Genomic DNA, 24,940 nt, shown 5'->3' on the forward strand with positions numbered 1-24,940 from the left:
CTCTCGAGATGATCACAGTGAGAGCGTCAGCTGCAGGCTCACTCTCTCAAACACGAGGAGTTTCGGGGGGAAGAAGAATACGGAGCACAAAAGAAGCTAGGAATATTCGCTCCTCAACATATAATTCCTTAATAACAACACGGGCGCAGCCTCGGAGAAGTGCAAATTCTATTTGCATCTGTTTCTTATAACACGTGGGATGGAAGAACACACTTCCCAGCATGCTCTTCAGCTCATGTGAGTGTTTTCTCAATCAGATCCAGCCTTGTGAGAAGGCCGGGGGGATTGAAATGAACGTATAATTTTTACCTCTTTTTATTTTAACATATATTTACAGGAGATCCATGCAGGCTTTTCTTTCAGTCCTGCCCCGTTTAAGCCTCCCCACTATTGATAAAAGCTGCGTCTGTTGATGGTGCTAAGCCGAGCACCTAATTATTGAGATCATGACACTTCCTCCCCGTGTCGAACATTAATCCATCATTGTAAGTGTGCATTAACGTCTATGCGAGCAGACGCCCAGAGCGAATTTAGAGAGTGAGCGGTGTGGCACTCGCGTCAAGAGATGTCGGGGAGGGATGCCAGCGAGCGCAGCATTTGCTCCCGTTAACATGAGAGACTCCAAAGTTTACTCTGTCTGTCAATGAATTATATGGAAACTCTTTACTCACATATATATGAGAGAAGCTCCCAGCCAATTGATTTTTAGGTTTTTCAGTAAGCACTTTTCCTGGTTTCTCATTCAAGGCTTTTACAGGCATAATGGGTGGGGTGTTCAATATATCCTTTATTGCACACTCATCAAATGAATTAAATGTGATGAAATGCATGATTTACCTAGAGCCTGCTATTCTCTCTACCACCTAATCTATTTAGTGTTACTTTTCCTAACAAAACGATAGAAAACGGTTGGTTTGTACTTCAAAATAAGACATAATAAACAATTTTCTGCAGCGGTGAAGCATTTATCCTTTCAATCTGTCACTTGAACAGGTAAGAATTTGCAGCTCTATTGGCAGGAGTTTTCATTTTCGTGATTTCTTACATTGTAAACCTTGCTGTGGTATTTGGTAATAATTAACAGCCAAGTAGGGTGGGGGAGATGCATATTTCACTTGGCGTTTTTAATTATTTTGCAGTATGTGAGGAAAATTGCTGTGAAATGAGTGATTTGCCTTGACTTTTTACGGCTGGATTGAGGTTTGCAGCTGAAAGCTTTAAAGAGGCTTTTAATTCTGCAAAGCCCTCGTGTCATTATTAAGAGGAATGCAAGTCCAAACGCAATTTGAGAAAAATAGCGTTGCTTTTGTGAGAGAGAGAGAAAAAAAAGAAAAAAGTTTCTCAGTCACAGTCATAAATTCTGAGTTGAAGGCTGGTGTATTGAATCACTCAAGAAAAGATGTGCTGCGGAAACAAATACCTCTGTTGAGCGATGCAGAGCTGTTGATGTCCCCGGTCATAAAAGAGGACTCGGACTGTTTTCTGACCGTGTCGTTCCACATTCGACGGATGCGGCTCTGCGGAGAAAAATAACATTTCACCTTATAAAAATATTCACTCTGGGGAAAAAAAATTGAAGTCTGCACATGGAGGACGAGTGAAAAGTCTCAGGCTTTCAGCATATTTCCTCAAGCGTGCACTCATATTCTTCACAGCTCAATAACGGCTCAAATATGAAGAAAAAGAGATGCTATCGGCTTTCGAATCTAGTATTTAACCCTGAAACATGTCAGCTGTAGGGATAAGTAACCTCCAATTAAAAATGAGCATTAGCACTGTGATAGGTTAAATCAATAATACAGTCATCAGTCAAGCTCTCTTGAGTCTGTATCTTGGGTTGGGAAGGGCTCAATCCAACAGAGTTCATCCTGGTTAATTATCACAGTCCCGTGGGCTATTGCACAAGCTAAGGGAGTGTATCTAACCATAGAAAAGAGTCCTTTCTATCCTGTGTGCAGAACATTTGAGAGTTTTCTGATTAAAGTATAAAAAAATTGTTGTTGTGAAAAATATACATTTGTGATGGCATACTTAACCAGGCCGAAACAAGGCTTGGTTGTCAAATGTAGGGAAAAAAGGGATAAAGGCTGTTTGGTAACCCCGTGGCAACATATGAAAAAAATATGTAATCCTCGATCAGTTGGCAGCTGGTTGCAGCAGGTGAAATTGGCCACAAAGAGATGTTTGATGCTACACGAAAAACCTCCTTGCGATTGCTTTGGTTGTTGGCAGATTGCTACAGTTACCTGTAGTTGGCGTCTTTTATGGAAATCGCCAACTTGTGTGCAGACACTTGCCAACCGCTCACTGAGCGACAGCAAAACTGTTAAAAGTGTGACGCAAACCAGAAACTAAGACTGTTCGTCTTTAAAATAAAAGGTCCACCTTCTGATCCGTGTTGGTTGCAGCACTGAGGCACGGCCTTTACTTTGAAGGTGAGCAATTTCCACTCTGTCCGTGTCCTCTGTGCAAATTATAGGTGACACTGGCAATCTAGTAGCTACCAAAGAATGCACAAGGGCATGTTGGAGTTGCCAAACGGTCTCTAGGTCTGTGTTATTGGAGCCTTAGTAAGGAGTTTTTCCACCACATGTGGCCAGAACAGCTTCAATGCACCTTGGTATTGATTATGTGCATGTGTGAAACTCTCCTGGGGAGAATGAACCCCCTTCTGCTTTAACATTGCTGGTGAAAAAAGTGGTCTAAATGACCCTGAAATTCCCAGACACGGGATTGATTGTTTTGAGAATTTTTTAGCTGAAGGTTAAAAATTCAGTTAACATAGTTTTCATACTTATTAGACCAACGGATTTCAAGGGTCATGGGTTTTTCCTTTAATCTGTCACATCTGTATATAATACATTTTAAACAAGACTCCAAGTTAGCCAGACTTCTCAAGAGGAAATTATCCTCCCAGTAATCCATTCATCGAGTTTAACAACATTACGCCTTTCATCTGTCTGCTTTTACTGCAGCCTTTACCCCATCACTGGTTCACCCCTTCACCAGTGCACCAATAACAAGTCAAGCCTCCATCTGCACTTCCCTTAGGGGACCTGTGACTGGATGTGAGTTACAGGGCCCTAACCCTATAAATCTAACTAATCGATGCGGCCGACTGCAAATTTTTAATTAAATGAATCTTGTTCATTTTGATGATTTACTACTATTACTAGACTTGTGTGTGGAACCGTTTCCAGTTAAAGCAGAGCTTATTAAGGTTCACTTAAAAATAATTTGGGTACTAAATGCAATCTGGCTAAAGTTTTAATTTGGTTTGATTATTCACTCAGTCCTTCAATTTTACCCATGGTGAATTCTTGATTTTCATAAGTGATGGAAAATATTTTTAAATACAGACTCATTGTGTAACCATAAATGGAAGGCTGGTTCAAATCCCTGACACTGTATATGGATCTTTAACTGTGTGAAATGAAGACACTGCCTATAGGTTTCAAATTAAGTGTGTTAAGTGTGTTTTTGGCATTATAAACTGAAAAAGTCTATGATAAACCTTTAGCACAATGCAATTCAAAAGGTCTAAGACAGTGGTCCCCAACCCACGGGCCGAGTTGAGGCTCAGGTGTGAAATTTATGGTTTTCAGGGTTTTTATCTTTAACTCGGTTTTCCTGGGTCTTTCCCCGTGTTGTAGTTGTGTGTCTTATTTTGAAAGAAATATTTACGCGTTATCATAGCGACCAGAGAGCATTAAGGGGCAGAGAGGAGGATGTTACTCTCAATGTTGTTGGCGCATTTCAGGAGGACACTGCTAATAAAGTTACGGAATCACACAGTGAATTCGCGTTTCTTATCATATTTACAAAATATCACAGTTTTTGTCTTGGTCGTATCATTTTATTTTGTTGTATTTACACCTTAAAGGCTGATCCATGAAAATATTGTCTGACATTAAACCGGTCTGTGGCTCAAAATATGTTCGGGACCGCTTATCTCAGAGAAAACTATCCTCCTGTAATGGGAGCTAGAGCACAATAGTGCAACTGGTTAAGCACAGAGTTCAAACCCCACATGAAGCATTTTTAGATTTAAACATATATACCTCCACATGCTCAAAATGTAGGTAGGAGGACTTAAAATAAAAGGGAAAGTTACTCAGCACGCTGGCTGTCTTTTTTCATATGCTAAATTGCTTTCTTCCACCTTTTCTATATTTCTTCCTACTCCGGCTTTAACTAAAATTGGAGCAGCTGTCACTATACCTCACCTAATCTCTCGCTGAGCTTCCCCATCGCAGTGTGACATTTAAACCGAGGGCATGTTTTTATTTATAAAAGCTTAAAGCATTTTTCACATCATCAATTGGCGTCTGTTTCGAGCCGAGATGACACATCGCTCACATATTCAAACAGCAACATATACTGACACAGCTGATCTCATTATCATATTGCACACGATTCTGTCCCCAGACCTAAGGGACACAGATGGGTTGAAAATGACAGTGCCATTTCTTCTTCTTCTCCTTTTTTTTGGACAGACAAAAACTTGAACCATTCATAGCCGACGGGTTCGAATGTGCTCTGCTGATTACACATTCATTCCGAAGCCTCGGAGTTAGCAATAAACAACCACATCTTTCTGAGTGTTTCCATTCCTGTCTCGCTCATATAAAGTGACTGAGCATGAGGTTAGAGCCATCTTGTCTAACCACTGTGTATAATTAAACGCTTTGATCTGTGTGCGGAATCCAGCTTGTACCGTGGGTTGCCACTGCACGCTTGACTCTAAGGACTATTTATAATTGAACACTGGAAGAAATCGCACTCTTTGGGATATGGATATGATGTTCAGTTACGGCGTATCGCGCCAATTCATCCTATACTTCACGTCAACGTGGGTGGAATCCATTAACAATTTACTTTACAAGGAGACTTACCATCTATGCACCGAATTTACAAACCCTGGCATAGACAGTCAAATTTGAATTTGTAAGCATGAACAAATTCCCCACAAAGCTGAAGCCAGTACTTTCCTCAACGTCACTGTACTGACGCGCAGCCTAAATCCGCCCCAGTGAAAACGAATTGCAGACTTACTCTTTTGCTTGCCTACTTTCTGTCAGCGCGTTGTGCTTTCTTCAAATCTTACGTAATCCTGAGTATCACTCGGGATCAAATCATTTCCCGCCTCTAGCTGCAGCATGCACATGCACTACAAAGAAATCATCTTGCTGTTCACCTTTTTTTCCAAAGAACATATCACGTGGTAAGTTACAGGAGTGAAAAATGCTATTTAACCTGCGATCCCGTCGAATAACGTCCCGGAGCACGCGAGGCGGTGCCCTTGCCGGAGCCAATGGAGCTGTCCACGCTTTTGCCGCTGCAGCAGTGAGTACGCAGGCACTTCCCGTACTCCTTACGCACCTGTAAATTTAAAAGCACAGACAGGTTCGCACTAGCAGCTCACCGCTTTCCAAACTCGCTACACTCCAGCATGTTCGTTATGGAAATCAATTCCAATGTGCATGCGGTTAATTAATGTGACACCGTGCTATTTTCTGGATACGGGAGAGAACGCAAATGCCAACCTTCTTCTGCAGCACACAGTGGAAGATGAAGATGAACATTCCCTGCAGGGAGTTGAAGATAGTGAAGAGGTAGGCCATCACCACTGTGCTCTCGTTGACGTACATGAGGCCGAAAGCCCAGGTTAGGCCCAGCAGACATAGCAAGGCGATGGCGCCGATCACCCAAGATCTGAAATGTAAGCAAATAGCCATTTGATGAATAATTAATAAAAGCTGTCATTTCAGGAGAAGGAACATAAACTGCACCAAAGATATTAGGTCTTAAAGCAATAAGGTACAACTTTAACTGTAAGGTCTGGAAATGAAGAACCTGCTTAATCCACAATTATAAATACAGTTTGAAATGAACAGGGAAAGGAAACTGATGATAAATGAGAATGATTTTTTTCCCCTTTTAGTCTTTTTCTACTCTTTATTTTTACACTTGCACTCTTTCAAACAAAAAGAAAAGCCTTTGATCGTCCCACAAAAAATAAGTGCAGTCTATATGTGTGGGCGACCAGTAAATACAGTCCTCGTTTCCAGGAAAAGAAAATTCATTAGTATATTACATGTTGGATTCTAGTGCCTGAGCTGAGTGTCTTGTAAAATCTTACTCAAGCAGAAGGTTTATCTGAAACAAATGCCCTTGAGATTACAAAGTCTATTAAGAGTAAGGGCTCTATCTTTGTGCTGGTGCACTGCGCAGAGAAGTGGCAGGTTTTTTTCCTTTCACCTGCACCCTTTTGTATTCTGGTGACCCCTCTGGCAAGATTTAGATAAGTGTTTAATCACATTAATACACGATTCTTGTCAGAATGTGCCGTCTACCCTTACATGTACAGTATCCATGTAGTGCGCTTTGTCAAAGCTTAACCTCCTAAGACCCGAACTCTTCCACGGCATGCATTTTTAATTTCTCTTTGATATTTGGGCTGATTGGGGCCCGATGAATGTAAAAACAAAGAATTACCAGATTTTTTTTTACCTTATTTTTGTTTTTATGAAAAATAAGAGCGACATATGAGGATATTAGTTTAAAATTTTGATAGAACAGTAGCAGTATAATGTCCTCGTAAGTGGATATCAGGCCCTTGTAGAGCAGAATTGAGTATTTTGGTATAAATAACCCAAAATGTGATGTCCACATATGTGGACGCCAGGTCCTAGGAGGTTAATTATGCACACCAGAAACATCATGTTGTGGCTACTAAAGACTGCACATACAGCACCAGACTGACTAAACCAACTCTTGTGCACATTAATTTTTGGTTTTATCAGGATTCATCATAGCTCATCATACAGATTAGCTGGGCTGTTATAGTTACATTTCTTGGGAGTGTTATTGGTTTTATGCTTTTAATGTGATGAGCGAATGTGATGAGCTCTTTTTCTTAACAGCAACATTTAAATCCATGTTGATGTGATATTTCTTTGTCTTTAGCAATTATTAATAATATTATTGATTGTATACATAAATAAGACTTTCATATTTTCTGAGCTGCGGTTTGTGCAAACTGTAATTCCAGTCACCAAGTCTGTTTTCTTGTTGCTAATGTGCTCATTTGACCTGGTTTTGAGAAATTATATCATTTTGGTTCAAGAAATTTTATAAGAGTGAACTGATAATCTCTGCTGATCATCCTTGTGCTTATGTCATCTTGAGCTTTCCATTTGTTTTAGCCACTGAGTACATGTAGCTATTTTATCTGTTTTAATTTAGCTAGCTTATGAAGCTAAGCTTTAATTATTTTTAGCAATTCATTTTAAACATATATTCACTATTACCAAACTGCTTCAACCTTTTATTCAGCTTTTGCCATTACTTAAGCTTTATATTTCAACTTTTTATTGATTACTTTTAGCTACCTATCAGTTACTTTCAGAAAATTAGTTCTTCCATACAATCACTATTCTTAGCTAACTATTAGCCATTAGCCATTAATTTTGATGGTTACTTTTAGTTATCATTAAATTGTTTTATACAAAAATCTTATAGTAGAATTACATCTTTCACTTTTAGTTTTTCAGCTGCTTAATAGTTACTTTCGTTTATCACTCACTTTTTTAGCCACTTTTAGCTAGTTTTCAGGTTTAGCTTTTCGCTAGCTATTTTATTCATTGTTGTTTCACGTTGCCTCTAAACGCATGTAATTTGTCATTAATTCCTATGTGTTGCTTTTTCTTCCTGTAATAATCTTTTTAAATGTCCTCAATTAGCACCTTGGGTTGGACGCCCCCCGGCCCTTCAATTCAAACTTTGATTTGTGCCCTGATTGTTCCTTCTTGTTCTGGATAAAGGGAAGATGGGTGTATGGTATTTACACTACAGTAGTAACATTTCTATACAGTGCGCTGTAACAATACAGGTGCCATTTAAAACTAATCTTGCTTGTCTCATCTGTAGGCTATGTATATCTAAGATCAGAGTACTTTGTGCACACTAATGTGGCCTTCAGTGTGACTGAGTGCTCTACTATAAATCATGTTAATGATTCAGGGAGGCAGCCAGATGGATTTGGGTGCTGATTTGTTCATGGTGGAGTAAATGAAAGATGGCATTATGAGAAAAAAAGGGCCATTCCAATTTTGTCTTACTTCATCTTAGGTTCATAATCCTGATAGCTGAGCCATATAATGAGAACAAAATAAATTAGAGAACAGACAGAAATGAATCAAATCACATATTAAAGCAATGCAGAGGTAAAATAAATAAATAAAGATGTGGCAATAAATCCAGTGTAAAAATTTAGAAATGAAGATGGAAACAACACAACGAGAAGGACGATGGCTTGCTTGCCTGTATGGGATTAATGCTAGCCTGCATTAATCCCATACATTTCCACATTTCCACATTTTGGAAGCGGATTTGTTAGTGATTTACAGATGTTAACAATAATTATCTCTTTTGCATAGGTATCTAGTTCCCTTCATAAATGCTGGCAGACCTTCACATTTAAGTGGTTATAAATGGGCCAGGTGCGCAGCGAAATAAATGATTTATGAATTCACCAGAGCAACCATTAAACATAATTTTCCCAGGGCTGTCTTAATGACCTGGTGGGAAAGGTACTTTATCAAGGCGATTGCCCCCAGATTGGACACAGAAACACAGGCAATGGACACACACAAAAAAAGAACAAAATGTTGTCCTCTAACTAGTGGGAGTTTTGTTGGAGGGATAGCGGATGATAGAGACAAAAGAGGTCATAAGAAATGCGTTGAGAGGACAGGATATGAAGAGGGTACGACTCATATCAGCACGGCACGGCTTATCTTCTTCTGGAGTTATCAGATAAAAATATGAGGATGATTTTGAGGGCTGCATAGTAGGAGCCTCGAGGCAAAACTTCTGAGACTGCATTACAGTCGCTGAAAAGCATAACAGCTCACTTACAAATGAAGCGGGTGCATTTCAGCTTTTTTAGCCTCCATTCAGAACTGTTGCCTGAAAGCTACTAATACAATATCACTTACTGATCTGCTCATATTCTCAGCATCATTAACTTCAAAATAGTTTATGTAAAGTATATTTGACAAAGCTAATTATGTCGTAAAGAAATAATTGTAATTAAATGCTTTAAATACATTTTAGGGTGTCAAATTTAGCATTTTAGCAATTTATGCACTTTAGCTCAATTGTGCTCGTCACAAAGCCCGTACAAAAGCCCGTATGAATATATAATACATATACTGAGTGCTGTAGTAGACAGCTTTCAGCACTTTCCCTCCAAAAAAAGGTTTTATCGTACTAATTGTTGCCAAAAGGGGGCAATTTTAAGCAGAGAACTATTTCAGTCTGTGACATCAAATTACCTATTTCCCTCCAAATGACTTAATTTGCAGAGGTGCCATTCATTGCAATGTCACAGATCATTTATGTATGAGATTGCAATTGGTCAATTCAATTTGTTTTAAATCATTTCATAGGCTCTTTCTGGGAGAGGAAAAAAGAAGTGCCGTGATCAGGCCAACAGGGGTGTTAATTATTTAACCAAATGTATGCTCTAAATGCAAAGACATCAATAGTGCAAAGTTTTTGATGACGGCACAGACATTTTTTTTTTTTTAAATCTTTTACATCACAGCATTAGCATATTTCATTTGAAGCTCCTTATCTGAATTGGGAGGACTCTATGCTAAGCTAAAAATGTTCAGTCCATCATCTTCTAAGAACGCTCCATTCAAGAGTAAGTTTGGTATTCAAAGTTACATCGGTGCAAAAGTCACGCTGCAATCCATGAATCACAGGGCAGCGGCAGCCACTGTCTCCATTACGGGGTGAGGAGGGGGGAAAAAACCACATCAAACACGATATCAATTCTATTCTACTCCTCTTCTGAGAAATGTTGCATCTTACCAGTGCCATTCTACAATAACACATCCATCATAATAACGGTAGCTAAAATGAAGAGGAGGGAGGAAAAAATAGAAGATGAGAAACAGAAAGATGTTAAAGATAAACACAGCATAAGATAAAAAGGCAGGATGTGAGTGCTAATCAAAAAAAAGAAAAGCAAAGAGGGAGAAAGAGATACTTGGTGAAACAGAGATGAAACATTCATATTAAAACAAGGCAGTATGATGAAATCTGAACAAAAAACATGACATCAAGCCATAAAGAGGAACCAAATAGCAGGAAGATGAAACAAAAGAAGGCATAGCTCATTAAGCTAGGCTAAATTGACTTAATTAACCAATGCTATCATGATCATTAAAACCGGCTCACCTTGATAGATCATTAAAGGTAAAAAAGCATTGGATATATATATGTATATAAAAGCCCACAGTAGCCTACACCTAATTCCAGTTTTCTGTGTGTGTTCTTAGCGTTTCCTAATGGATGTTGGTGTAAAAACCTCATCAGATGAATGACGGCTGACAAAAAGCTGTACAGATTCATCCCTTTTTTTTTTTTTTTTTTTACAAACGGCCAACACTGCAGAGTGTTTTCGAGTCGTTAAGACTTGGGTTGAGGAGGTCAGTGGGTTGCTACATTTAGGAGAGCGCAGTGTTATAAATCACGTGACACTTAGGACCACAGCAATCAATATTTTTCCTGCAAAACCAACTACACAATGTATCTGGCCTTTGGAAAAATGGCCGATGTACATAAGTGGTCACAAAATATGCTGGCGTCTTACTGAGTAGTAAGTAGTTACCTACTGCAAACTTTAAGATGAACTAAATCACATTGAATCATTTGTTGTATTTACTTTTTAAAGCATTTTTGATCAGTGTTATAGTCAGCGATGTACTTGCTGGTAATCAGCAATCCATTTCCAGGCTGAGCAGGCTAGGCACAGGGTCTGTGTTGGCAGCAGGTGTCCTGCTTGTAGTTCTCCAAATATCTGAAACATGGCACATTTGTGCTTCATAGTAGATGCTCGAGATTGGCCGTGTGCCTCTCTTTACACATACTACGCATATGTCTTGGTGTGAACGTGCAGTAAATGTGCAGAATCTATTGTTTAGGCATGTCGGTTTCTCGAAGCAGATCTGCCTGTGAGCAGAATACATACTGTGAGCCTACTCCCAACACTCTTCATAAGATTGGGAGGACACAGAAAGAGGCCATATGTTACAACGTTTAAAAGTGAGCTGCCAACACAAATAACAAGAAAATCCTGAAACACTTGGAGAAATGAGGTGGCACTGATTGGCTTTCACCATGAAGCCGCTGCAGGAGGTGTCAAGTTTGGATTAAGTATAGAAACCTCGTTATAGCTTTGACAAAGGATTGCAGAATAAAGAGAAACGAACAAGGTTAGGCTTAGTTAGGTGAACATGCATTAGTCTGCACCAGCAACTTAATTTTGCATTACTAGATGCACTATTAAACTTACCCTGTGACACCGCTCATTGGAAATAATTCCCCTAACTCTAACAGCACTGTGCAAATGATATATCAAACCTAACAACAATACTGTGCGAATGCACGAGGAATTATACGTACAGAGAGTCAGTGCTACTGAATGTGTTAGAAATCCAGTTATGCTATAACAGCCCAATTATTTGAGACTAATGGATTAATGGATAGTTTTATTTGTCCTTACGAGGAATCTAGGATGTCAGTGATATTCCGTGACTTGCAAAATAACAGTACTGCAAAGTGAGTGGGTCCATAGTTAACTTTTCCCAGTTTTGAGATGAGTAATTGAAGGAAGAATCCATTAAGGGTGGTAAACACAAATTCATTAGCTGGTGAGAGGTTGCAAGACGGTGCCTGCTATTGCTAGACGAAACTGGTAAAATGGTGCTGCACTGAAAACCTCTTTGTGATTGCTTTAGCTGCTAGCAGATATCCGTGGTCACCTGTAGTTTGTATTGTAGACGGTTAATGGTCTGCAAACACTCACCAAATATGATACTATGTGGTTATAAAAAGTGGAAGGCAAGCTTTCTTCAAAAGTAAAAGTTGTGTCTCAGGCAACTGCAGCAAGTGACCAAACCAAAAGTCATAAGGAGGTTTTTGGTGCAACACGCTCTTTGTGGCTAATCTCAAACAGTGACAGCCAGCAACGACTCACCAAACCATCAGGGAATATACGCCGCTTCTGTAGCCTAAGCTAGTTGAGACTGGGATGTCCATTAACAAACAACTGTCAGCTACAAAGCAATGCGCTACAAGCAGATCACTTCCAACTTGGATGGGGCTTTACTGTTCACTCTTAACCAAGCTTAGTACTGATAGCTTAGCATAACTAAGTAGGGTAGCTTGTTAACCTTAGCAGATATGTTAGCTAAACCACTGAAAATAGTAACATCAATAAGTCCTCATAGCATGTAGCAGCCCATGTTTAACATTGCCTTTTAATGCAAAACACCAGAATAAGACTGCTGAGGTTAAACATAGGAGGAACTGATGTAGGGTAACAGTCGGGAAACACAGCTTCAAATCTAGGCAAATAATTTGCTTCGCAGAGTTCACAAAACTAGTCAAAGCTTATTATTATCCAGGTTACATTTTTTGGCACCGCTAAGAAGCAGCATATAAAAACCACAGCTCTGAGAAATCCTGTAGTGAATTTGTGATATGAAAGCACATTGGCACACCAGGGTCTGACGTGGCGGAACCAAAGGCTGCCGTATCGAGCCTGCTGAAGATTGTTTTCGTTTCTTTTCTTTTTTTAAATGTGTGTATCACTTGGTTGAGAGGAGCGGGGCAGACAGGGGCCACTGTGCTGAGACAACCGGTGATGTGATGCCATGAAAAAAACGCCACAACACGGCCATAAAGCAGACTAATGTGTCCAGAGTGGCTTAAAAAAAAAAAAGCGAGGCAGACAGCAAAAACAGAGCAGAGACCCTTATCCATCATAGCATACAGGCAGCAAAACAACTTTACACCATCTGTGCAAAGAGCCTGCCCTGACACCAGGTAGCTGGAGCTTACGTCAAAAGCAATGACCGAAAATGCTATGTCACCCTACAGTGCAAATACAGAAACTTTCTGTGTGCACATGAAACTTCTACAATCAAGTAATGAAATAATGCACCTAATGATGAATGAGACTAAAACATGTAAACAGTAGAGCAATCTACGGCCTATTATTTTTGAGAAACCAATGCACATTGACACAAGAGCATGTCTCAACAGGGGTGGGTGTCTTTTTACTATTTATATATACATATATATGAATTATGAGTTCATCTTTTGTGGCAAACATAATTACTGCGTGCAACACAAACACACACTAACAGTGTTGTAATCTCAGGCAGTAGCAGCAGTGGCCCTCATCTATCCTCTGGCGCCATGTGAACATGCAGTTTGATAACCATGGAGGAGCCCGAAGGGAAAACAGGAGGGGAGGTCTGATGTTAGGTACGTTTTGAGCCAGTGACATTTTTCAAGTTTACTTTTAGTCGTCCTGTTGGCTCATTGGTTAATACAACTTAATAATTTATTACGTCTCTATTGCAAAATATCCTTTTATTCAATTTTCACCAGGCTTTTTTTTCTCAACACAAATTAAGCATGCACCTTACAGGACAACTTGGCATGTAAGGTCTACTCAAGAAAGAAGTCATAACCGCCTAATGCAGCCTCAGGTTATTATACAACATGATTCATTAGCATAAAGCATTAGACATGTTGCAGGTTGGTTTTTTAATGTATTGTGCTTTGTTTTGCTTGTGTGCTTATGCATAATCATAGAGCATGTGTTGGGGCAGGAGCTGCTACATGGCAGTGCAGCGTTAGCATACAGGACCGTATCTGATAAGACTGCCAACTCTGCACCGGTAATACCAAATTGTAGCCTGGTCGCAAATGTTCCCTTGCAAAAACATGTTTTGATTATGATTAAATACATCCCAAACACACAGCCGTGTTATGTATGCAATCTCAGTTGTAGTTAACTGTTTGTTATTACGACCGACTGTTGTCTTGGAACAGATCAGGCAGTGCTTTGAGCTTGGCACTAGCTTAATTGCATGCATGAGCATCAGTCTCAAAAGAGAATAACTGCAGGTGGATCAATAAATTGGCTGTGTTCTCAAAAATACAGGTGTCCTAACAGGAAAAATCACACAAAAAAGTTTGTGCTTTTGGCGTGATACTTGTTTATTTGCTCTTTTGTACTGTGTGTCTGCTCCTGATCGCACCAATTTCACCGTTTCCAAGCACTTGAACTCCTCCTTAAAAGACTATCTCATTATTTCACTGCAGCATATACAGCTATGGTAAAAAGAAAGTGCAGGCTAAACAACAACATGACATATTGCACTGTGACATTATTTATTTAGCAAAAACTAAGTCATAATGCAGAAGCAGTGTGTGAAAAGCGAAACACACCCCGTGATTCAATATCTTATAGAGCTAAGTTTAGCAGCAATAACTTGAAGCAATCATTTCCTGTGTGACGTTATCAGCCTCTCACACCATTGTGAAAGAACTTTGTTGTTTTGTAGCTGTGATTCAATTCATTGAGGTTTGAAGGCATTTGGGGAGGACCTTAAGAGGACTGTTGAGGTCTGGACTTTACTGGATTTTTCCCCCCCTTTTCAGCCATTATGTTGTAGATTTGCTGCTGTGCCTACTTGCATGAAATGAGCCAATTTTCAGTCATAACATTACACTTTGGTATACAGTTAACTTCATGGTTGACTCAATGAATGCAAGGTTTCCAGGTATTAAATAAAAAATGATAATATGTCATGTTTTGGTGCATCGGATACCCCCGTGTAGGTGTTTTGCATTAATCATAACAATTAATGTCAGTCCAGGTTCAGCATTGCATGTGACCGATGTGCACTCAGGACGAAAAATCCCAAAAATCGGCTGGTTAGGGTCAAGGTTAGGGTTAGGGGTTCAGATGTGATCGTGTTTAGGGTTATGCTAATGGGGTTGGGGTTAAGGTTTTGTGTGTTGGTGTTTCCACGTCGCAAAACTATGACATCACAACAACGTGACTGGTCACTTGCAATGTTGAACCTGGACCAACATCAGCTTTGATGATCCAGGAACAACACCAACGCAGAGATATCAGATCATGCATCATATTTTATATTTTATCTGAGGTTGTATTTAGCTAATGTAATGATTAGATTACTTGTGATTATGTCCGTATGCACGACTACTGAAAGTAACAGATACAGCGAATTTGTCCTGCAGTAAAGACATTTTATATCATATTTGAATAGAAATGTTTTTCCACCTTGGCCCTAGTTGCCTTTGCAACACCATCATTCATCTCACCTGCAGACTAAGTGTTTTACCAGCAAAGAAAATCTTCACCTTTGTTATAGTCATAATTGTCCCAGAAGCTTTTACATTATCTGAAAGCAGCCAGGCATAAGAGGATAAACAGACTGAAACACACATAACGCACACACTAAATGAATATTCATCTACGCCGTGTTGACACCAAGATAACACCGGGTCGGGCCTGTCAGATTGTCTCCTGGCCTTTTCCTGCGCAGACAACAGTTTTCTTCAGATAATGATGGAGACGCAGCAGAATACCTGTTTGATTTTAACCCCATCTGACACAACCTTTAAATGTAATGGGAGGTGCTTACCTTGTAAGCTCAGATTTCCGCACCCTTGGGTTGGGTGTTCGCAACCTTAAGTGCTTTTAATGAGGTTTTGAAATATCAAAAGGTGGAGGCAAGGCAAAGGGAACTGCTCGGAAACAGAGCCTTGAATACAAAGTACCACACAAAAGTTGCTCTTTAACCAGGGGTTCATTAAACCGAAGGAAACGGGTGGAAAAAGTCAACTCGAGACGACTCATATGAGACACAATCGAGCCGTCAGTGAAAAAGCACGTTTGGTCGGAAGCGAGCCGAGCACGCTCACACGGAAACATTCTTTCCCTCCCGTAAAAAAACAAGCAGTGCTATTTCTGGGAGACTCTAATGGATATCTGGGTGATCTGAGTGCTCTTACTTGATGTTGTCCAGGCAACCAGAGTCTGGTTTCAAGATGGCTGTGTGATGGAACATCTTGTAGAGAGCGATGCCCAGAAAGATCACGTTGAGCTGGAAGAGAGAAAAAGACGGATTTTTACGGGGGCAAGGAGAAGGGAAAGCGAGAGAGGCAGAGAAGAATGGGAACAAAGCCTGTGTGTTTCCTGTTACTGGTCCATTCATTTTAAATCAGGGCACTTTGTAGCACAAAGCTGGAACAGTGCGGCCAGACTCGGTTTCCCACTTTGCCAAACAGAGCGCAAAATCCTATGAAACCTCTATCGGACTAAACAGGGACCGGTGAGACGAGGCAGCTGCACAGTTGCACGGCGGAGCCTTTCATCTGACTTATTCACACTTGTCTCATCATATTCACACTTACAGGCAGCCATGGGGAATTACCGTCCTTTCCTCTTTGCATTTGGAAAAATAAATAAATGAAATTTGTGCAAACGAGAAAACTTTGAGCCTTTACGGCATCGCAAGCTGCGGCAGACTTCAATGGTTATTCTTACTTCCTATTTTTCCTGTTTCTGTTCAAAAAGCAGACAAGTAAATAAAACTTAAAAAGAAAGTCAAGCACATCTCAGCGAGTTGAACTTTTGCTCTCGTGTTTGTCAAACACGCTGTAATTACAGAGGGAAATTAATTGGCGGTCTTATATCTGACTGCTCGATTTAAAAAAAAAAAAACCCCACATTAAGCAGACCGACTCTGGTCTGTCTCTTTATTCACATTTTCTCTGTTGAGTCAGTTAGAACAATAATAAGAAAATGAGTCAGTTCTGGTCATGTGGGTTTGCTCAGAATGGCTCCCTCCAAATTACAGCAATTAGGTGGATTTCATTGGCGATTTGCAGGTAGCGTTCAAGCTAACGTAAGACGAGGAGATTTAAAAATTGCACCTTTGTCCAAACACTCGCCAAATTTTCAGGGGCAGAGCTGGAACCGAGCCGAGGCCTTCTCTCCAACGAGATGGATATTCTTGTTTGTAAATCGGAGAGAGAAAGGAGTGAGTCATGAGGCACGCAGAGATGCATTGTGAATGATTACGCCAAACTGGAGCGTGAAAGTGAATTATGCATGTTTGGATTTGACAGCCAGATCGCGGCTGGGCAGCGAGAGATGCGTTTCTCAGGAAATAATCCTATTGGACAAGCATATTGTGACTTCTTTTTTTTTTCTTTGTTGTTAAAGATATCTATAAGTTTTGTGCCAATGCCGGATATTTAGCGTCATGGCTGACTGGTGTTTTTGGAAAATTATGAGCGCATCTCCTGGTGACAAAGCAGTATTTTAGTGCTTGGCATTAGTGTAAATACTGAGATGAATGCGGGTCTTACATCAGATTTGGATCAATAAATGAGCTGTTTTATTGGGAGAAAATGAGGCCCTGTCCTAGTTGGGAAAGGCACAAAAAGCGTGTGTGTGCTTGCATACCACATACTGTACGCATCTATGTGCGGGGCTGAGTGTGTGCCTGCGAGGAAGAGATGGTTGGGGAAAAAAAAGGTAGTGGAGTAGGACTTGGAACGGGAACAAAATCAATCATAATCGCAGTGCGGATTACTCCAGCGCTGCATACTGAGCAGAGTTCGCTCTCTTTGTCCCTCTCTCTCTATCGCTGTGTATCTCACTCCCCCCACTACCCCCCAAAATCGTCTCAGCCGGCGACTGCGGCAGGGTGACAAACTCCAATATATTCTCTACACCCCTCATTCGTTTTTCTGGACGGCTCCGTGCCCGGCGGTGGCATGTATGCTCAACCGGGCAGAGAGAAGAGGGCGATGGGAGCTAGGAAAAAAAAATTAAAAAGGGATCTCTGTGGACCATTTAAGCGACGACCCGCAGGCTAAGTAGGGTTAATGAGCAGAGGGGGGAGAGGTAAGGAGGGTTCGTGACGCTTACCATAATTATCAAGGTTGCTGGTCCTATGAAACTCCAAATGAAGTAGGTGTCCAGGCGAAGCCAGCAACTGAAAGAGACAGAAATAAGATGAGCGGTGAGGGGGATTTGAAGTAAGAGAGAGGAAGGGTGAATATGAGTTGAGTGGGCGGTTGGGGGGGGATTTGAGGTTATAGCGCTATGCTCCTGCACAGAGGATATACATCAAGTGGGAGTCTGAGAGTGACACAGAGGAATGGGTACTTCAAATCTCAGATTGCCGCAAGTGGTCTAAAGAATTACGAGCACTGGAATTCGGAGGAAAGGGGAGCTTTCAGTGCCAGTGACAGCCATAACGACGTCCTTTCATTGCCAAAACATGTGCACAATTCAAAGTGAGAAAAGTCACGAACCCGTTATGGATAAACCCACGAAGGAAGGTTGTAAACTACCAGAGTTTAGTTCTTTTCTTGTTCCACTCTGATTAAATCGCCATTAAGGATGATAATATATGGAGATTTAATTAGTTCTCAATTGAATCCTAACTGTATCACTCCAAAGGAATTGGATTGACCTTGACCCCGACAGACACGGCCGCACGCACGGTCCTGAAGCTCTCAACAAAGTGCCTTACGTGTTCGTGTTAAACCGCGGCGACTCAGTGCAGGACTCTTATAATTATGTCAATAATGAGATAAAGCTCTTTCCCGATCTCACGCTTCACATCAAAACATTGCGGGAAGTCAATTCTCCTCTCGGCTGAAGAGAACCGAACACGGAGCAGGAGCAGAAGGTGACAGCGCTCCTTAAAAATGGCAAAAGAAAAGATACAGGAAAAAAAAAAACATGATTCATGACCTGTGGTTGAATTATTAATCTTTTAATCTCCGCCGCCGCAGCAGATAGACGGCTCCATTTTTGGCCACTGCAAAATTACAGTCCATACAGCACTGTTGTCATTCGGGCTGACGGGGAGGGGAAAATGGAAGCGGCGGAGAATTCGTTTCAAATCCATTGAAGTTGGAGGTGAAAAATACATTTAAAAAAATGTTTTTTTGTTTTCTTATATGGAGCGAAGGCGATGTCAAAGTCCATTTTTATTTTTTCATCCAAAAATCCCCCCAAAATTGAGCATCTATCGTATTTACAGCAGTGCCCACAGATTTAGCTGCTACTTTGTGTGCATTTCTTTTTTCTTCCTGCCTGAAAAAAATTTAATAAATATATTCGCAGACAATACTTTGAAACGAGAGAAAATACTGTATAACAAGTGACAGGACAAAAATCGACTGCTCCTTTGCTATTACCGGGACTTGATATGTCTCCCCTTCGCTCGTATCAATGGATGCGACGAGGCATCACAGAAAAACACATATGGACAGATAAAGCGGCGAGCAAACAAAAGCCCAACAACACACGGAGAACTCTGGCAGCTCATCAAAGCGCACGCTCTGAATGACTCTGTTATAAATTAAACTGAAGCTTCCATTGTTCCTTTCGCCTTCTTCTTCAGATCACAGAACGATTTAAAGACTCGGTAGGCGGCAGGAGCTGCAGGCTGTCATTTTGTTTTTGTTTTTTTCCTTCCCTTTCCTCCTCTTACCTATCCTTCTCCACTTATGTCATGCTCGTGTTAGGCTTTCGGAGCAGTTTTATCTTCCCCTCCTGGTGTGCTAGTTTTTGCACTACTCCTACAGCAAGTGAGCAATAACAAACAAACACAAAAAAGTGCGGGTGCGCCATTTAAAAAAACCCATGTTCATGCCAACAGCCTGTTCTGTTGCCACGCCGTCCTTAGAGTCAAGGAGCCTTACTCTTATTCCCCGAAGCAGGGACAGTAAGCCAATGACCAAACAGGTGAGAAAAGGCATGTGGGCTAAGAAGATGAGTCAAATCATCTCTTCAGTCTGAAGTTCTGCAGCACTTTTTGCCTCAAAGAGTGATCTGTAACTTTCTGGAGTCAACAGACCTCCCACCGCGTCCAAATCACATGACCTACTTAAAATAAGCTTAACTAAAATAAGCAGCTGAGCTGAATCCTAACAGTGCAGTTATGTAGTTTTTATATGCAATTTGATGCATAGAAGAACCACAAAAACAGATAAAATCGACACTTATGTTGCCTACGTTGTGGACACGTTACGCTAAATACTAAAGAAGCTTTTTACATATTTTAAGATTCGATAATGAAACCATTAAACCAGGGGTGTCGAACTCCAGGCCTCGAGGGCTGGTGTCCTGCAGGTTTTAGATGTGTCCTTGATCCAACACAGCTGATTTAAATGGCTAAATGACCTCCTCAACATGTCTTGAAGTTCTCCAGAAGCCTGATAATGAACTATTGTGTTGACCCAGGGTGAGATCTAAAGCCTGCAGGACACCGGCCCTCAAGGCCCCCTGTGTTAAACTATTTCAAATAATACATATAAAAGCAAAACTGTTCTGAATCAGACAGTGTTATGTGTTTTGGATCATCTCAACAGATATTTGGGATTCAAATATTTGTTTTAATTTGATATTAAAGAGCACCGTTTGCTACCAGTTGGTTGGTGTTAATGGGGTTAGCTTAATTTTCAATTTGATGCCACAAATTTAGGCCAGCAGTATCGAGCTATCAAGAACCTAACTTTTCTATTTTTTAAAAAAAAAAAGGTACCTCATGAAGACGTGCAATTTTCTTTGAGAAAAAAATACAGAAACACATGTAGGGGAGTTTACTTTGTGCCGTCAATGTTATGTAAGCTGCCTTTGGCTGCAGATGGATTTGCATGTTTGCCACACGTTATACAACGGATAACGTGTGGCAACCCTCCCAATTATCTAGCCTTGGAATGGGAGTGGGAGTGCATTAGCTTGCGACTCTCTGATTTTCAGATTTAAATCGCTGGTCTTTTGCACGCAAGGCAAACATATCATCTGCTACACCACGGAGCTCCTCGTATGGTCCATGTTAAGTACATATAACAAAGTCTGGACTTCTTTAAGTTGCTTGAAGACGTTTCACCTCTCATCCGAGAAGCTTCTTCAGTTCTAAGGTCAAATGGTGGAGAGTTGACCCAAGAACTGAAGAAGCTTCTCGGATGAGAGGTGAAACATCTTTAAGCAACTTAAAGAAGTCCAGACGCTTTTCTTTCCAAGCTCTTTAGAGTACGATGACCTGGATGACTGAGAACCTTCACAGACTTAGCAAAGTCTAAATTCCAGTGCCATGCAAACCCTTCCAGATCCAATTCTAGGTAAGCTAGCCTCATGTACCTTTTTCACTGGCACACTGACAGTGTTAATAACACATGTCTAAAAATATTAGCTGAAACAATTAATAATAAAGGCACTGGATTGGGCCATATTTGAGGCCAGATTAAACAGTTGAAGAAGACTCCACAAGGGCCCGCTCACGATGCTTAACCTTTTTTCTGCACGTCCAATGGGATGAAAACGATTAACCAACTACTGTATGTAGATTACTGAATTACTTTAGCTAAGCACTGAGTCTACCCCTTAAATTTCGAGGTGGTGTGATGTATTACTTTCATTAAACTGGAGAAATCACACAGACTTGTGTCCTTATTTGCTGACAATTAAAGCAGCCTCCCTGGACGAGACGAGGGTTAACGTCTTGCTCAAGGGCACATTTGGAGAGTAATTGCTCAAGAAGCTGGATGGAAACCCTACTCAGATCAGCTTTTCCTTTTCAATCTCAGACAGCTAGAATTCAAAAGCTAGCTTGACCTTCAGGCTGCTGTAGCACTTTTTTTTTTCATGTGTTGAGTTAATATGAATCGCTCGAGATCGCTTCATTCATCTGCGGCGCCTGGTTCACCGCAACTTGTTGGATATCTCGACTCAAAGGACACCACCCACGATAACGCCACCGCGGTACCAAAAATCAATTTGCAGCAGGACCACGCGCCGTCCCCCACCTCCTGATCTTCGCCACGTGTCGCGCCTCGTCCCTTCCCCTCATCCTTCAATGGCTGCGTATAATTGTTCCACCGGTGGCAGGCTTTAATTATTCACATGATGCCAAGGCTCAGGCGGTGGCAGCTATCGCCTCATCCATCACTAAGAACTATTGCTCCGCCAATCTACAAATGCGCCGTCTACCAGTTGCTTATGTGTGGAAGCCTATGTGTGCGAGCCGTTTATGATAAACATCAGAGAAGCAAACTGCTGATGCTGGTCTTCATTATTTTCAGATCGGTTTGAGATTAACTGAGAGGAATGGAGAGTGATCCTCCGCTTGGAACCGCTTTATAGACCGTGCTGCATTTCAGAGAGAAGAGCCAGGGAACCATATCTTCTGCAGCTCGTGTAGGAAAACACAAAACGGGAGTATCCGTCACTCCTCATCATTTTGTTAATCTCCTCTCTCTCTGCCAGTCTCCATGTTCACACTCCCTCTCGCCTCCCCGCTGAACCTTTCTCGTCCTCTTTGGTAATTTCGCTTAAGACGCCAACTACAACAGCTCGCCGTTTGTTCGGCTGAACTTTCCCAGAGTTAGCATTTTTCACTGTCAAAACAATGTCCATTCAGCAAAAAAAAGGGGAAACGCACTCAGCTTAAGTAACAGCTAAAGGATGAGTGATAGCTATTGGAGTGTCATCTGTGAGATTATTAAAGCTCTTCAAACCAGCGCAAACACATACAAGGTGCTGGCAGTGTTTTTCATCACAGTCAGTCTCCTTATATAGCGCTTTCATCGTTTCTTCAGGTTAGTGTTAGCGCAGTATTGGATCCAACATGCAGCATGAACATGTGGAAATGTTCTATATTGTGGGTTTTCACCTAGAAAAAGTTGGGGGAGTCACAACAGATACAATAATTCAAAAAAGGAGCTGACAAAAATGATGCATAGATAAAAAGAAATAAAAATATATCCCAAGGCTTTGATCCCTGGTATAGAAAATTGGCTTCTGATAGAGGCTTCTTGATGGAAAAGCCATCAAGAAGATCAGACGCCCTGATATAAGCATTTTGGCCAGCTTCTTCTAGTTTTTTTTCCTCCTTTGGAGCCACATATTTGGAAGAGAGGATGGAGTTAGCAGCTAAGGCTGCCAAGCTTGGTTAGCAAGCCATACCTGTTAATCAGTGCAAGTCAAAGACTTAAAATAACATTTCACTCACTTTTGGATGGGCTGTTAGTAGATTTAACCGTCCAGCAGGCTACATCTAAAAGGCTTAAAAAACCAACAACACCAGACCAACAGGGTCTAGTTGAATTATATATGATGACCATATCTCCTTGTGTCTGTGCGGGGTTTCTCTGGGTGCCCCTGCCTCCTCTCACAATGGCAATTTTATTTATGTAGGGCATTTCATTATATAATGTAAACTATGTAAAAGCTTAACACAGAAGATAAACATAAAAACTACTGCATAAGAGCTACTGAGTGCAGGCCTGTGTGAACAAGGTCGTCTGTATTTGAATGTTGGCAGAGGTGTAATTGATCTCAGGTCAGCAGCTTGTTTTAAAGAACAGGACCACTGATGACCTGAGAGGTCAAATAGCGAACTTCAAAAATGTGGTGGAGGGGCAGAGAAGTCCACATACATGCAGTTAGTGGGGTTTGGTTAACTGGTGATTCATATAGGTTTGATTTTGAATTGTCTGTCTCTGTGTGTTAGCCCTGCGACAGAGTGGCAACCGGTCCGGGGCATTCCCCGCCTCTCGCCCTATGACAGCTGGGATAGGCTCCACTGGATTGGCTTGGATAAGCGGGAGAAACAAGAGGAGGATAGATGGAAATACTTACTGCACATGATATACAGCCGTCATATTATGGAGCAAATTAGCTGTAGAGCTCAAACCCATTTTGTCTACGATGTAACATCAAGTGTTTCCCATGTCAAGTTCTGGATTTTATGGGTCGAGTAACTTTGGAAACGACACTTTTTGGCTTCATTTTTCAGCCCCAGAGGTTTTACGGCTTGGAAAACACCCACATCTGTCATGCCTCTAGTGTAAAAATGAGTCATTGTATTAAGAACTGCAGTAGTTTTAAAGCTTAACATTAAATAAAATTGCAAAATACACTGATCTGGATGTGTAATGGGTTTTATTTTTATATTGATTTTATCCCCAGAAAGACCTGCAGAATATTGCCCTCTCTTAGAAGCTGCCCATATACAATAAATGATTAAATCCAAGCAAGAGTATTTTCCATTATGGTCTTAAAAAGATGTCAAAATATTATCTTTGTGGGAATTTCGTAAAGAAAGAAAATCCGATTCATCTGAAGAAATGTGGCAGTTTTGCTCACACGCTCGCTCCACATGTACTCACACTCGATCAGTGCCGTAGCTGCGGTAGTCCACCGCAGCTGAAACGGCCACAATTAGCGCTGGGACCCCGTAGCCCACCAGATAGAAGTAGCGTCGCCGTGAGTGCTCGCTCTCAAACACCTCCACCAGCATGATGTAGAGCTGCACGCCCTCTAGGAACATCCACGTGAACGCTGCCAGGAAGAAGAAGTGGAGGAGGGCGGCGAAAACAGCACACGCAATCTGGGAAGGTTTAGTGGTGACAGAGAGAAAGAGAGAGCGGTAAATAGGGAATGGAAAAAACAGAACAAAAAAACAGACAAGCTTCACTCGCTCTTGGCTGTTTTACCAATTTCCTGAAAGATTTAAATGTCACGCTGCAAGGCACAGCAACTGTGGCAAGGTGTGCCGGCAAACGAGCAGCGTTTTTTGACCTCTCCGTGCTCGTACCTTTCTAACAATTAGCATTGCTAAGCTTTGTTTGGCTGAAGTGATTGGATGTTTGCCTGTGTGACTGGCAGAGGAAACGCTGCAGCTACTGAGCCCATGTGCTCTTGTTTGCTGCAGCTGGCATGGATGAAAGAGAGATATGAGAGAGTGAAGTCAGCAGTCCAAGAGCCATTTGAAGCAACGCTACGGCCAGGTACGAGCAGATAATGTGCTTCCAAACTTTCCGAGCTGACAAGAGAGCTGTCCGGACCAGATGTGAAAGGCATAGATTGTCATTCGCATGTATGCACAGCCCACACGCTTCTTAACAATAATAAGATACAGTGCTTACATGGACTCATCTAATCATTGGCACAGTTGACCATAACTAGTGTATTTTGTCACTGAAATGGATTCAATTAAATTAC

At 41.2% G+C, this 24,940-nt stretch overlaps 1 protein-coding gene across 7 annotated transcripts in view; it reads right to left on the bottom strand.

Annotated features, from left to right (window-relative positions):
* Window positions 1-24,940, bottom strand: part of LOC146391372 (adhesion G protein-coupled receptor L3) — a 253,907-nt gene that overhangs the window by 9,549 nt on the left and 219,418 nt on the right. For all 7 annotated transcript variants that reach the window (XM_084924260.1, XM_084924263.1, XM_084924262.1 and 4 more), the window contains 6 exons: window positions 24,106-24,326; window positions 17,846-17,912; window positions 15,919-16,010; window positions 5,547-5,715; window positions 5,257-5,382; window positions 1,421-1,517 (listed from right to left, as the gene is read on the bottom strand). In XM_084924260.1, the coding sequence (XP_084780386.1) occupies window positions 1,421-1,517; window positions 5,257-5,382; window positions 5,547-5,715; window positions 15,919-16,010; window positions 17,846-17,912; window positions 24,106-24,326 (772 nt within the window). The remainder of the gene's footprint in view (window positions 1-1,420; window positions 1,518-5,256; window positions 5,383-5,546; window positions 5,716-15,918; window positions 16,011-17,845; window positions 17,913-24,105; window positions 24,327-24,940) is intronic.

The sequence above is a fragment of the Perissodus microlepis genome, chromosome 3, assembly GCF_051167445.1.
Source record: "Perissodus microlepis isolate ML-2025 ecotype Zambia chromosome 3, ASM5116744v1, whole genome shotgun sequence".
NCBI lineage: Eukaryota > Metazoa > Chordata > Actinopteri > Cichliformes > Cichlidae > Perissodus > Perissodus microlepis.